General features: G+C 36.1%; 1 protein-coding gene across 1 annotated transcript in view; it reads left to right on the forward strand.

Annotated features, from left to right (window-relative positions):
• Positions 1-14,189, forward strand: part of STK32A (serine/threonine kinase 32A) — an 82,240-nt gene that overhangs the window by 62,701 nt on the left and 5,350 nt on the right. Inside the window, exons 6-11 of the mRNA XM_026696111.2 lie at positions 1,377-1,414; positions 3,624-3,713; positions 6,034-6,131; positions 12,313-12,429; positions 13,049-13,174; positions 13,930-14,058. Coding sequence (XP_026551896.1) covers positions 1,377-1,414; positions 3,624-3,713; positions 6,034-6,131; positions 12,313-12,429; positions 13,049-13,174; positions 13,930-14,058 — 598 coding nt within the window. The remainder of the gene's footprint in view (positions 1-1,376; positions 1,415-3,623; positions 3,714-6,033; positions 6,132-12,312; positions 12,430-13,048; positions 13,175-13,929; positions 14,059-14,189) is intronic.

Genomic DNA, 14,189 nt, shown 5'->3' on the forward strand with positions numbered 1-14,189 from the left:
CAGCCAAAGTTTTATAACTTGTGTTCCCCTGTAACTTTTGAATTTATTAAAGATATACTTTTCAGTTTACAGAATAGCTTTTTTCAAAAGCCAAATTAAATGCGTTTTCATCAAATATTCAGTATGGTAGTTTTTTTTTAAAAAAAAATCCCAGTCTCTCAAAGTTTTTTCCCTGTATTGATATAGTTCTTGAATGGTGGAGCATATTTTATTCTATTGTAAATTTTATAAAGGTCTTCAGCAGGTTGTTATAAGGCATATTTTTAAACCAACCCAGAAATAAACCAGAGATACTTCTGAGTATATTACAATTTTATTTGCAGATGAAAATCTTAAAATTACAGAGATAGCAGCCAGATGTTTAATTATGTGTGTAAAAACATGGTCTTTAATAACATATTAATTTTATGAAAGGGTTTGAAGTGTTTTATATTATATTTGTGAAATATTCTATTAGTTAAACTGATTTATCTAATGCAATCTTTATATTTGTAACTTGCTATTGGGATTTTTTGTCTATAATGAATTGAAACAGAAACTCATTATGAATTCTCTCCCCACTGCTCCTCCCCATGTGTATTTTATTCTCACAATACCCATGACCTGAGTCAGGCTGCCAGATTTTGACTGGTGATGATCCAGTAAGATGAGGATCAAATGGCTCAAACTGAGCACTCCAACAAATGTAAACTATGATTGCACAATGCAAGTGGCTCCCAGTTAAACTAACAAAATAGACTTCATGTATGTATGTATGGCATTATTTTACATTAATTATCAGTAAAACTTTTTTGAAAATCAGTTTATTTTTTAATGATTCAATTTGCTTGAATTAGAAACAAAGAATATTTGGCAGTACCTCCTTGTTTTAAAAACAGACTTACAGTTTGTGAAATTTCATCAATTATGTGGAATCAGCTAGTAATAAATGGAAGTAGGAAATATTTTAAATCAATACGTCAATAAAACTGTGTTAACTTTACTAAAGAGAGAACTAGCACAGTTTTCTGTTCTTTGGCAGTACTATATACAAAATTGATGATTGTGGCGAAAGAAGACAAGGTAGGGAGAAAAAATATTGCTGCCAGAGGACGATAGACATTCATGAAACATGGAAACTATAAGAAATTTGGTGCCTACAAATCAATTAAAACCAAAACCAAAACTATGTTTCTAATTTTAATTAGCACTCATGATCCCAGTAATGATTTAACTACTTACAACTGCATGTAGAAGGACACTCATTGATAACATTTGCAGAGCACAGAGCAAATGTGAGATACTTTATGAAGCTCTTATATCCTACCCTAGAGCTTTATTGTCATAATTTTGGTTTTATTGATGTATTTTCTCTCTTTTTTAAATTTCTTTTTTAGGGACATAAAGCCTGATAATGTCTTGCTGGATGAGCAGGGTAAGTGACAATTATATCTGGCTGCAGGAACATGTATATGCTTGCAACTGTATAGCAAAATATAATGTTTTCTGTAGGATCTTGACAGACTTTATGAAGCCATCTTCTAATGAAATGGAAAACAAGTTGAGGCAAACCTTTATTTTAGCTTTGGTGTTTTTGCTGACTAAAGATACAACCGACACATTTCTACAGATTTCTTAGTGTATCATAGATTTTATTTTTTTTAAAGATCAAGTAATCTGATAGTGTGGTCCAGCTATTGATCCAGTTAAGAGAGCTATACAACGTTCTGTTATTATTTTTGTGGGGCACACTGGATTATGTTTTAAACCAAAGGAAATGTAATATTAAGCAAGAAGAGATAGACAACATTATGCGTTTTATCTTTTGTTACTCTGTTCTAGTCCCCACAGATGCTTGGAGGTTTAATAAAGTGAATCCAATATATATTTCTTAGTAAATGAATAAATTCAGTGAACGTAGTTCCAAGTAAATGTGTATTGGATGACACACTTAATTCTACATAGTATGGTGATTAAATATGGAAGTATGTTTCCTTTGAAAAAATATTTAGGTTCTTCTGAGAAAGTTTCACAAAAGTGTTTTGTTTCATATCTTAGCATCATTTTCTTGTCTCTTCTCCATGAAATGAAATGATACGCAGGAACAATCTACTTTGTGGTAATTACTATTGACAATAACAACTAGTCAAAGGGTAGAAACCAACAATCCCAGTAACGTTTGCTTGCCCCAATGTTTTAATCAGCGCTATTATTGTGACAATGTTGTGATCAAGGTATGGGTTTAAAAGGGACCGTTGATATCAGTATTTTTGCAAAGGCTTTCAATTTCATGCATTTTAGTTGGTTTTTTTAGAATATATTTGGAATTGTCTTTTCTCCATTTGTCCTTGAAACTGAGGTCATTCTAACTATTTCCTCCTTGCAATTTCTCTGTGTTTCACCAACCATGGCAAGAGAGGTGTGTAATTTCATTCATGTGTGCAAAAAGCCTTTTACCTATTGTTCAATTCCACCCCCACCCCCCCGGACATTGTTTTTGCAGCCTATATACCTATATTTAGAATGTTATAAGACTGCTTGTTTTCCAGTGGCTTTCCTTCCTTGGAGGATCATATTTCAAGCTCCAGCTCAAACTTCTGTAGTTTTGCTAAGTTTATGTGATGTTATTTATTAGATTTCTAGAGTACTCACTACCAAAGCCTTATTAGCTACAAAGCTCAAGGATGTTGACATTAAAAATAAAACCATCATATTGCTATTTAAAGTGTTCAAAATACAGGTAAAAGTTCAAATACACTTGGCATAGATGAAGGCTGATTTTAAGCCTTCTCAAAAGCCTTTGCACAATGCAGCCTTAGTATTCCATTCAGAAGCCTCATCATGAAAAAATCCAGACCTCACGTAGTAGACAGATAAACCAGTTGCTATCTAAGATAGACAGTCCCAAACAATTTGAATAGATAGTGGGAATTCTGCAGCTATGATATGAGATATGATTGGGCTACGTCCATCAGGAAAGTAGAAACAATAGCAATGTTTTCCGTCGTATAAGGGCAGCCCTACTTGGAGCACATTACAAAAAATCAAGTATTTAATTAGTAGATGGGTCTTTGTTGTTACTTACTAGGAAAAGATGCTTTTTGCATACCAAATGAAATGAATTAGAAAGCAGTTCTGGCCACAGACTTCACCTGATATATTAGCTACAGATCCATATTAAAAATAATTCCCATGCTACTTTATTTCCTGAAGGAAAGGTCTATAAAGCTCTTTTCACCATGCTCTTTTTCTGTGCAACATATACATAATGAATAAACCTTATGCTGAGCTAGTGGTCCAGATAGGAGCAGATCAATATTCTCATACTGTTCCATGTGGTTGTCAAAAATATGGCTTGGTTAATCATGGCAGATTAGTTTGAGCATTGTAGGTGGCCTGGAAGGATGAGTATTTCTTATGTCCCTTTCCTTTCTTAGATTTTCTCTAAGGGTTTTGTATATGCAAAATTTTGCATTATGGTTCTGTAATGTTTTATGAAAAACTTAAAAGAATGAGAAGGCAATCTATCCATTGTTTGGAATATAGCACATAATCCATATAAAATTCCTTGCTTCCCTCTGCTGTTGTAGTTATATATGGTAGAAACTTTCTATTGACAATTTATCTTTTTATATCATTCTTAGGGCATGTTCATGTAACAGATTTCAATATTGCTACAGTGATAACTAACGATACGCAGGTTACCAACATTGCTGGCACGAAACCATATATGGGTGAGTAGGCAATGGATCCAAGCTATTTGCATGATATTGTTTTGTTTTTAATGGACATTTTAAGCTTCCTTCTTAGTAAATATTAAAACAGTTTTAAGAAACAGAGTCTGATTCAGAAAATACTTCAAGGCTCGTCTGGCCTTACATGTACTAGAGTTGGAATGGCTTCGGTTCTGCTAACTTTTAAGGTCCTTGCATGGATGGCTGATCTGACCTCAGTTTACCTACATGAAATTCTACAAATCTAATCCAAAACTATAGATAGAGTTCTTGGATTTCTCTATGTGAATCATAATTGGATCACCCATCCCACATTGATGTTAAGGTACACATGGAACCAAAATATCACTTTTGACAGGTTATACCAAATTATAATAACAGGATATCATAGCGACATTAATTGGATTTATTGATGCTTCCTCTCGAACCACTGTTATTGCCTCTATTCTTGTTACTTACTGAAGATTGTAACCAATTCATCACATATTCTTAGAACCAAAAAGGTATTAATTGCAGCTATTTTCTGCTCAATACACTTGCCAGCAATGTGGCTGGAGGAGGGGGCCAGTGATAATACTAACCTTGGATTAAAACTACATACAGTCAGTGTCTATTGCCTGACCACTTCTATTTACTCTCGCTATATTATATTTTACTTTAAAATGTGTTCAATGGGCTAGAGGGTAGGGCTAGTATTTCCCTCAAAGAAATAATCATTTAAAATATGAAGGAATGTTTCAGATAACTTGAATTATGTTCAGGCTTCATTTTATTATGCATATACCTATCAAGCAGATGCAAAATGGGCTCTTCTTCAACAACAACAATAACAGGGTAAAAGCGACCATTTTCATGCTTTTGTTTCTATGTCAAATAGCTAATGAGTTCGTCAAAATGTAACCTGGAGGTTGTGAGAAGGAGGTGTGAAAAGCTTTATGTGAGAGTAAGAGCAAAGTGTTTAAGAACACAAAGTACAGTACATTGTGTAGTGACCTTCTGAATGTTTTTTTTAACTACTTGAACTTTGAAGTCTCTTGGTTCTCATATTCTTTTTTTAAAAAATTTAGTAAGATAAAGTAAACTTCCTCTTTTAATAAGTGGGAAATGCAATTTTGACCTAGGTCTGATTAGATCTCCTCCAAACGCCATTATTAGAATAGCATGATTCTGATTAAGGAGTTAGCAGTATGATGGTCCAGATTAAAATCAATTGAAAAAAAGGCAAAATATTTCTCCTTACTTTCTAATAATTCACACATAAGAAAGAGAGTCTGACAAAAAAATTATCCATCCCAGCATTCTCTTGCCCCACAGATCACCTCAGACAACTCAGGGAAGCCAACAAGGGCCATAAATGAAGAAGTGCACACTGACTTCTATTCCCCAGCAGCTGAAGATATGCTGGAGTTGCTTATTGCATAACCCTAGAGAGAATTTCCTATGAGAACTTGTATTAGACTCAGTGGTGGGATTCAAATAATTTAACAACTGGTTCACCCGGGGTCAGTTGGCTGTCAGGGAAGGCGTGGCCCATCCCTGTCCTCCAGCTCCAGCGCACAAGTGGGACGAGCCTCCCGCGATGGCCAACCTGACCCTAGGCGAAGTGGTTGCTATATTTCCACCCTTTTGCCAAAAGGCTGTTTCCAAGGGTGCTTATCTGAACATTGGTCTCATGGCTGTTTCAGCCTTCCAGATGTGGCTCCTTTAAGAGGCGAGGGGGTTACCCTCTCAGGAATGCGAAGGGGTTACCATAGAGACAAGGAGTTGATGCTCCTGGGAGCTCGCAGAAAGGTGAAGAATTGAGGGGAAATGGAGGGAGGGATTCCCCCCTCCCCTTGGAACTGCATGCAGGGGGTGTTGGTCAGTCTGTAGGTAAAAGTGAAAGGGGCAAGTAATTAAGTTGGTAGCACAATCAAAGCTGCGCCCAATGTAGGGGAAACTGCGGGATTAGTTTGAGTAAGCAAATTATTACCACCACCACCCCACTATCAAAGTGGATCCTGGGCGTGGTGCTTCAATGCAGAAAAGGACAATAGAGCGGCCAGCACAAGGGAAGGAGAAGGACCAGGGAAAAGAAAGAGGGAAAGTGGCCTTCTCCTTTCCTCGCACCAGCCACTCTGTTGCCCATTTCTCCATTGCAGCGCAGCACCCAGGACCCACTTTGATAGCAGGGGGTGGGTAATTTAACAACTGGTTTGCCCAAACCGGAATGAACCGGCTGAATCCCAGCACTGACTAGACTACAGAAAGAAAAATCAGTCATCTTGTGGAATATTCCATCCTAAGGCAAACCTTAAATTTCTCCCTCTTTTTTTTGCAGCACCTGAGATGTTTACTGCTACAAAAACTTCAGGTTATTCCTATGCTGTTGATTGGTGGTCATTGGGAATTACAGCTTATGAACTCCTCAGAGGCCGGGTAGGGTACAGTTAATGTATATATATTGTTGGACCAATCCATCCATTTATCTATCCACTCAGGATTTCATCATGTTTAGACTATTCAGAAACAATTGCTTTCCAGATCTGCATCCACTGTATACAAGTAGTCCTCAACTTACAACCACAATTGAGCCTGATATTTCTGTTGCTAAGTGAGACATTTGCTAAGTGAGTTTTGCCCCATTTTCTTTCTTGCCACTGTTGTTAAGTAAATCACTGCAGTTGTGAAGTTAACAAAGTGGCTGTTAAGTGAATCTGGTTTCCCGAATGACTTTGCGTGTCAGAAGGTCGCAAAAGGGGAATCCCATGACCTCCGGAACACAGCATTCATCATAAACCTGAGTCAGTTGCCAAGCATCTGAATTTTGATCATGTGACCAGGGGGATGCCGCAACAGTAGTATGTGTGGTAAATGGTTTTTCAGTCCTACTGTAACTTTGAACGGTCACTAAATGAACTGTTGTAAATCGAGCTGTAGTAGGGTCCTTAAAATTCTAAAGAGAAGCTGCTCTGCTTAAAGATATTAATTGTCTGATAAATGTCAATGTGTGCTGTAAAGTGTATCATAAAAATATCAATTCAAAAGCTATAAAGGAAGAAAATGGAATTATACTTCAAAAGAACTTTCATAATTATGGATCAAGGATCCATCATTCTGAAGAAGCGGACTGCTGTGTGTAAATTAGAAACCCAACACATTTCATGCTGCAACTTGCCTTATTGGTTCATTGGGTCATAACATACTTTCAAACTGTGCAGTGGATAGTGTAGAAGACAGTAGGCATTTTATGAAACATATGAATAAAGTAGGAAATTTATTATAGTGTAGATAGGCAAGTTTTTTTTCTTTATCTTAGGGATAGTATGTATCACATTTATAATTTCCTATTCAAGAATATTTGTGCCATTTTAAAAAATTTATCTAGGCATATATGATCCCATTACAAGCAGTCTGGGGATGGGAGTAGGATAGTTTTCTTGGAGCTGAGTATGTGGGACAATTCCAAGTTAGTAACATGTTGCTTGTCTGATTATTGGAAGTAGTTAAAATTTCTAAAGCAGAACACATTTGTTTTCTTTAGTTTTAAAGTAATGTTTGTTTAAGGGGTATATTAATCTGTTAATACCAGTTGCATCTTATGCAGAGGAGAAAAAAAGCCTAATTTATAATTACTTCTTTTTTATATATATATGAAGTTTTATTTAGGTTTTCACAAAACATACAAATACAAATAAAATATCTTTTTTTGAGAACAGCATGACCCCGGGTTATCACTTCTCCATACAGACATAAACTCAATACATATTCATCTTATACATTCTAATCCATATCTTATAACTATTTTCACAATTTTTTCAATAGCTTTTCCCTTTCTTTACTTTCTATAGACTTATTTTAAGTTATCTCATACCTTTCTTAATCCAATTATCTTTTTCTAATTTTCAAAATCTTTCTAATCAATATTTTTATACTTTCGTCTGTCCTGTTTACAATTTTATATTATCTTTTCTCATAAAACAAATTTTCCCCTGTAATTATTAAACTGGAGTGTAACACCTTTGTATCTTTTTTCAAATCTTATTTAAAATTGAAGTTGCACCTTTACAGTTATAACATTCATTTTCTAACCTCTATTTTATAACACATACCTATTTTCAACCAAATTCTGCTTGGTACATTCCCTTAAAAATACAGATTAAATTCTTAAGAAAAAAAGTATATATGTATATATATCTGCACGTCTTGGTGTGTTTGGGTCTTTTCCTGTGTAAGATTGGGAGTATCTTAGTGACGTTTCAACAAGGTCCCACTCGCCATCTTCAGTCTGGTGCTTTCGGCTTTGTGCTTGTGTGAGCAAAGCGTGATCTGAGCTGCCGTCTCTCTATAAATACCGGTGGGGAGGTTGGCTGTGTTGTCATTTCTTGATTGATTGATGGAGTTGATGTTTGCAGATTGGCTGGCTTTTCATAAGAACATGTGTGGTTGAGGTATTAGTTGTGTGTCTATCAGCCTCCTGTGTTGTAACGACCTGGGTAATGGGCTATGTGATGACCTTCTGAGTTCTATTGTTTTGACATCCTGGGTCTTGTGCTGTAATCTCCTGGATTGTAATGACCTGGGTCATTGGCTGTGAGGGAACCAAATTAATCTCCAATACTGAACACTTCAACAAGAGAATAATCAGGGAAGCCATCGAAATAGAGAAACACCCCCATAACATGAATAACCGGGATGATACCTCCCACCTACCAGACATCTGGAAACTAGCCCTTATCAACAAACGAGTCCCAGCCACGAAAACCAACACCGGACTCAAAACAACACATGATGCCATCACCAATCTCCCTCACCAGACTCAAACCCAAACCCACCCCATAGACGTAAGGCAACCACCATCCGGAAACCAGACCATGGCTGCATCACAAGCTGCCACACATCCCAACCCCCAAACCAAGCAAACAGACACACGCCATGAAAACATAGCCAGGCCTCAAACTCGGAGCCAAACCAAAACCCGGAACATCACATCACAGCTCCCCACTCAAGGTATCACATCACAGAACTCAGGAGGTTACACCAGAAAACCTCAGGATGTTACAACACAGCCAACGACCCAGAAGATTACAGCACAAGACCCAGGATGTCACAACAATAGAACTCAGAAAGTCATCACAGTGGGACCTCATCAAAACGTCTCTAAGATACTCTCAATCTTACATGGGAAAAGACCCGAACACGCCAAGACCTGCATACCTGTACCCGTGAAAATCTACAAAAACAAGTATATATATCTGTGTATATATGTATAACAATAGTAAATAAAATAATTATTTTATTCAAGTACAGCTCTGCCATTAATATTAATAACAATCTTTTATATTTCTATTAACAAATATTACCTAGTAATATCACTTGTCTTTCATTTTAATCATCTGTATTTCATATTTTACTTATTACTGTCTTTAAATAAAAAACAAAACAATAATTAACAGTAATCAATAACATTATAATTCTTATTCAAATTCATCTTGCCAACTGATAAAAATCTTCCATGTTTCTTTTCAGTTTTTTTTACTTTCTTTTTAAATCATTGAGAGCCTTATTCTCTTATCCTTATCTTATCTTTGTTTTAATTACAAACAAATATTCCATTACATGTCAATACATTTTTTTCTATCACTTTAATCATCTAACATATTTTCTAACTCTTTTCTATTTCTAATATAAAAATGCTATCCCATGCACCCTTACAGAATCCTCTCCTTAAGTTAAATTTTAACCATTGTCTCTGTGTCTTTTAAATAGGTTTATACCTTTAATTCTTGTACGTTTTTCCTGGACCTCTATATCTTGTTTCTGTCCTTTGTAGCTTCTTTTCCTTTCCCTCTTCCCCCTCTTCTTCTCCCTCCCATTTTTGTTCCCTTTTCTATCTGATTCTCCCTTCTATGATCCTCCCTTCTGATTCTTACTGATATTATGATTACTTTTCAAATTACTCTTTTTTTTGGTTGTTGCTTCAAGTCTTAAGTTTTTAACTCCCTTTCCCCCCTTTCCCTTTTTTACCCCACTTAAAATTGCTTGGTCATTAAAGATGGCTTCTTCTTTATCCCACCCTTCTTGCTCTGCCAGTATTTCTTGTTGTTTTTCATAGTTCAAAATCTCCATTTCTAAAAATTGAAATACGAAGCCAAAAGATCCTCTTCCCTCTTGTGCTTCTTCTTTTTGTTCTTTAAGTCTCATTTTTAACTCTTTAAGGAGTGATGCCATTTTAAAGTTTTTTAAACAACCCCCAATTGATTTTATTTTATTTCATTGAAATCCACCATCCAAAGTTCCAGGAATCATCAAGTAATCCAAAGTAATCCATTGAAATCCACCATCCAAAGTTCCAGGAATCATCAAGTAATCCAAAGCTGTTTCTTGCTTCTTTACTCACCTTTTCTTTCCAGGGGCTTTTTTGTCTTGTAACAAAATTTCAGCTACAATGTATCTTTTGCAAGCCTTGTTAAAATTCCACTATTGATTCTTTTAAGTTCCAGGTGGACTCCTCCATTTTTCCAGATTCCACCTTCTTTTTTCCTTTTTTCCTCCTCTACTTTCTTTCTTTTTAGAAAAAAAAGTTTTTACATTATCCAGGAATCTTTATCCCTTTGACACTTTATTTGCAGCTAAAAAAAGCCTATTAATGTCAAAGTGGATTAGTATCAATTTCTTGTTCAGATCTCTTCTTCTTAATGTTCCAAATCAATTGAAACTGTCAATGTGAGAAGAAAAAAAGCTAATTCTGTTTCCTTTCCCTTTTTCTTTCGCCGCTTAAAATCTTTTTTAGGAGTAGTATTAGTCTTTAAAATTTAAGTCCCAGGTATCTTAAATAGATGTTCTCTGTTCAACCCAGTCAGTCAAACTTTCTCCTTTAAACTTTCTCCTGCACAATCTTGTCTGGTCGGGTTCTTCTTTGAGATGGCCATTTCTGACCACTGCTGCAATGATCTTTGGGAAAGAGAGTAATAGCTAGCCAAGGAGGAGAGATGCGGCTCTCCTCAACCCCACTGGCAGTTTCCCCCTTCTTCGCCACCTCTATGGGGTGGCTTAGCCCCGAATCCAAGTGGCTTGGGGCGCTCTAACAGTGAGCATGGATCGAAACCATGCACGATTGCGGATTTCGGTCCGTTGCCGAAGAAGCCCGAACCAGAAGTCCCTAATTTATAATTACTTCTTAAGTATTTGTTTGATTTTCAAAACTGAATTATTATGATTCAGTCAAAAGGTTATATTGTTTTTTTTAAAAAAAACTGTAAAAGCAAAAGGTTTTCTTGAATACATGGTGGCATATTCAGTATTTTCTGTATTCTTTGCTGTTGTTCTGTGTACATGCAAAGCAAATTACACCAGAGTTAAGCATTATTGAATGTGTGCCTAGATTAATTATTTTCAAATTTTCCTGTTTCTGTTTCTGTTTTCTCCCCATTGTATCTGATTTGTTTTTCTTGATAGAATTCTACTTTGATCAGATTGTTTTCTGTAACACATAACTAATATTAAATAGGTTCTGGATAAAGTTGTTATTTGAAATGCAAAATCTTGGGTTATTGTAAAAAAAATGCTATTGAAAAGCTTGCATATTCCAAGAACACAAATTCCAATGTAGTCAGATGATTGAAGTGAGAAGCTATGTCTTGAACTGCTTCATAAAGAGACGATATCAAACTGCATCCTGGAAATGTAGGGAATGTTGCTAAATTTGCTTATGATTCTGAAATAATAACATCTCTGTTTTCCCCTACGTGCCTATGACACATTTTCTTTCATCCTCACTTGTCATTCTGCTGTACTGGTGGCAGCAGACAGCAAATTGAGACTAGAATTTGACAGTGTTGCTCTTTACAAAAGCTCAGAGGAGGCTAAAGGTTTTGCTTTTAATTTCTAAGGTAGGCATAGGCAAACATGTCAGGTGAGCTTGTATCTCCCAGTGTTGCAATTTTGTTCTGCAATTTTTGCACAGATTCTAAAGGCTGGCACCATTTGTGCTGCTCTTTAATGCAATGCAAGAACAGGTTGGAAATGGTCTTCTGTTGTTTAATTTTCTTTTCAAAATTGAATGGATTAGCCCCACTATTGCAGGAATGCTGGGAAAATATTTATGAGCTGAGGATTTATTACAAAATATTTTGAGAGCATTTTTAAAACTGTGTCAGTTTGACTTCTGTTTTGTCTTATTTTAAAAGAAAATATATTTCAGTTCAGAAAAAAAAATACAAATATTAAGTGTTTCTAGGGATGTTTAAAGATTTCACACCTGCCACTAAAGTGAACTCAATTTGCATTGAGTGAAACACCAATTGGACATTCCTTGATGTCTTGCTGTTGCTGGTATGTTGCTTTTTAAGTGTTACTTTTCTGTTGTCTTCCTCTCCTCTGTTGATCTGTTCACTTCAAAAAAATTCCCAATGTCCCCAATGCCTTAAGAACATTAGTGGACCCTGAGGAAGGAGAAGAGAGAGTGAAGTCTCTTGGAGAAGTTGCCAGCCCATTACAATAAAGTGATACTGTTTTCCCTCTAAAAAAACTTATGTAACCTAAAACAGAGAACTCATTAATCTATTCTTGTTGGGTGACGATTGTGTTTCAGTGTCCTTGCCTTCTTCTCTCCTTGCAGAGACCATACCACATTCGCTCTAGTAATTCTGCCAATGAAATTTTGCATATGTACAAGACAGTCACCATCATGTATCCTGCTGCTTGGTCACAGGATATGATCTCATTGATTAAAAAGGTGAGTGAGCTTTAGAGATCAGATGTTGGTTAAGATACTAAGCCTTCCAAGCTTTTTGACTCATTCCACCAGGAGTAGGACATTACTAGAGCTCACGGCTGCTGCTAAATATGGAAGCTATATGAGTCATCCTACACCCCCCCCAATGGAATGCATTTTAACACCTAGTGTGATGTTATTTTACATCAAATAGTTCCATGCACTCACTGCATTTGATTGGCTCTGATTTTAGGAATGCAGGAAAACCTAAAATCCAAGATCATTTTAGGAACATAGGAAACTTTTGCTCTAACACTGCGTTGGGCATTTCTTATTTGATCCTCCTTCAGTTAGTTTACTGATACAAATATTTCTGTCTGAAACAACAATACCAGTTCTTGTAATCTTTTAAAAAGTTTAGAAGTGCTAGATAGAAGCTTAGAATTTGAGGAAAAGTCAGAGCAGGATACATGAACAACGCTATGGGCTGCATGGAAATTCTTGAACTGTAAAAATTCATGGGCTGGAGGTTCCTTATTATGACTAAGATAAAGAGGTTGTATCATCCTTTTCTGCATTCGGTCTGCAATTGTGTTCTGTTCTGATGTCCTTAATAAACTGCTTTAATTCCAATCTCTAGTTAGTGGAAATAAATTCAGAGGAAAGATTTTTTCAACTGAATCATATCCAGGAGTTTCCTTACTTGGCTGATATCAACTGGGATGCTGTTTTACAGAAGACAGTATTGCCTGGATTTCTTCCTAATGTAAGAATTTTAATTTGAATGTTTTCTTAATTTAGAAACTAGATTTATAATAATTGCATGTTTCTTAATGTATAAAGCAATAAACTATCACTATGCACACTTTACACACCAACAAAGTAAAGTCTGAAGAGAAACAAACTTCTTAAAACCCAAAATCAATAGTTTAGGTTTAAATATTAAGATAAATTAAGTTGTACAACGATTAGTCCATCTATCCATCCATCCATCCATAACATTTCTAGGACTGCCCATAACTCAGCAACAAGTACCTTCCCTCTCCAAAGCAACATGATGCAATAAATGGTAACCAGATTAAAATATAGAGCAACTCAATCAATTGGGACTCCAGGCCTGCATTGGCCAGTGTTTGGGGATGGGGGACACACACTAATTTTTTAAAAATCAGGGGTTGCCACCCAGAAGACATGCCCTTGAGGTCCCATTAGGTGGATGGGTCTTGATGAAAGGACCTGAAGTGTGCTCTCTTTATTGCAGCCCGAGGGACTTTGTGTTTGTGGAGTTAAAGGCTTTTATACTCTTATAATTATTAATCCTAGCTGTCCAATTCAAGCTCTCCTCTATATTAATCAATTTTGAAATTTCAGAGAGTCCTAATAATTTTAATTGAGGGATCTGTTTTGGCTTACTTCTATGGTGTGAATGAACAGCTTTGTCCATTCAAATGTCTTTCTTTTAGTTTATTTTATTTGGGGGGAAGGATAACAATTTCTCTCTGTATGTGCCTTCCTCACTAGAAAGGGAAGTTAAACTGTGACCCAACCTTTGAACTTGAAGAAATGATCCTGGAGTCCAAGCCACTTCATAAAAAGAAGAAGCGCTTGGCTAAGAAAGAGAAGGAAAGCAACAAAAATGAGTCCTCAGAGGTAAGGCAGAGAAAGTTGGATGCCTGAATTGCCCCAAAGATGTTTGGCTGATGTAAGGGCGCCTGCATTTTAATGTCTTCCAGTTTCGTTAGGTATATTGATCTAAAAGACAGAAGTCTTAGATCTAAATC

This window comes from Pseudonaja textilis, chromosome 2 (assembly GCF_049901715.1).
Source record: "Pseudonaja textilis isolate UNSWEBS1 chromosome 2, rPseTex1.2, whole genome shotgun sequence".
Taxonomy (NCBI): domain Eukaryota; kingdom Metazoa; phylum Chordata; class Lepidosauria; order Squamata; family Elapidae; genus Pseudonaja; species Pseudonaja textilis.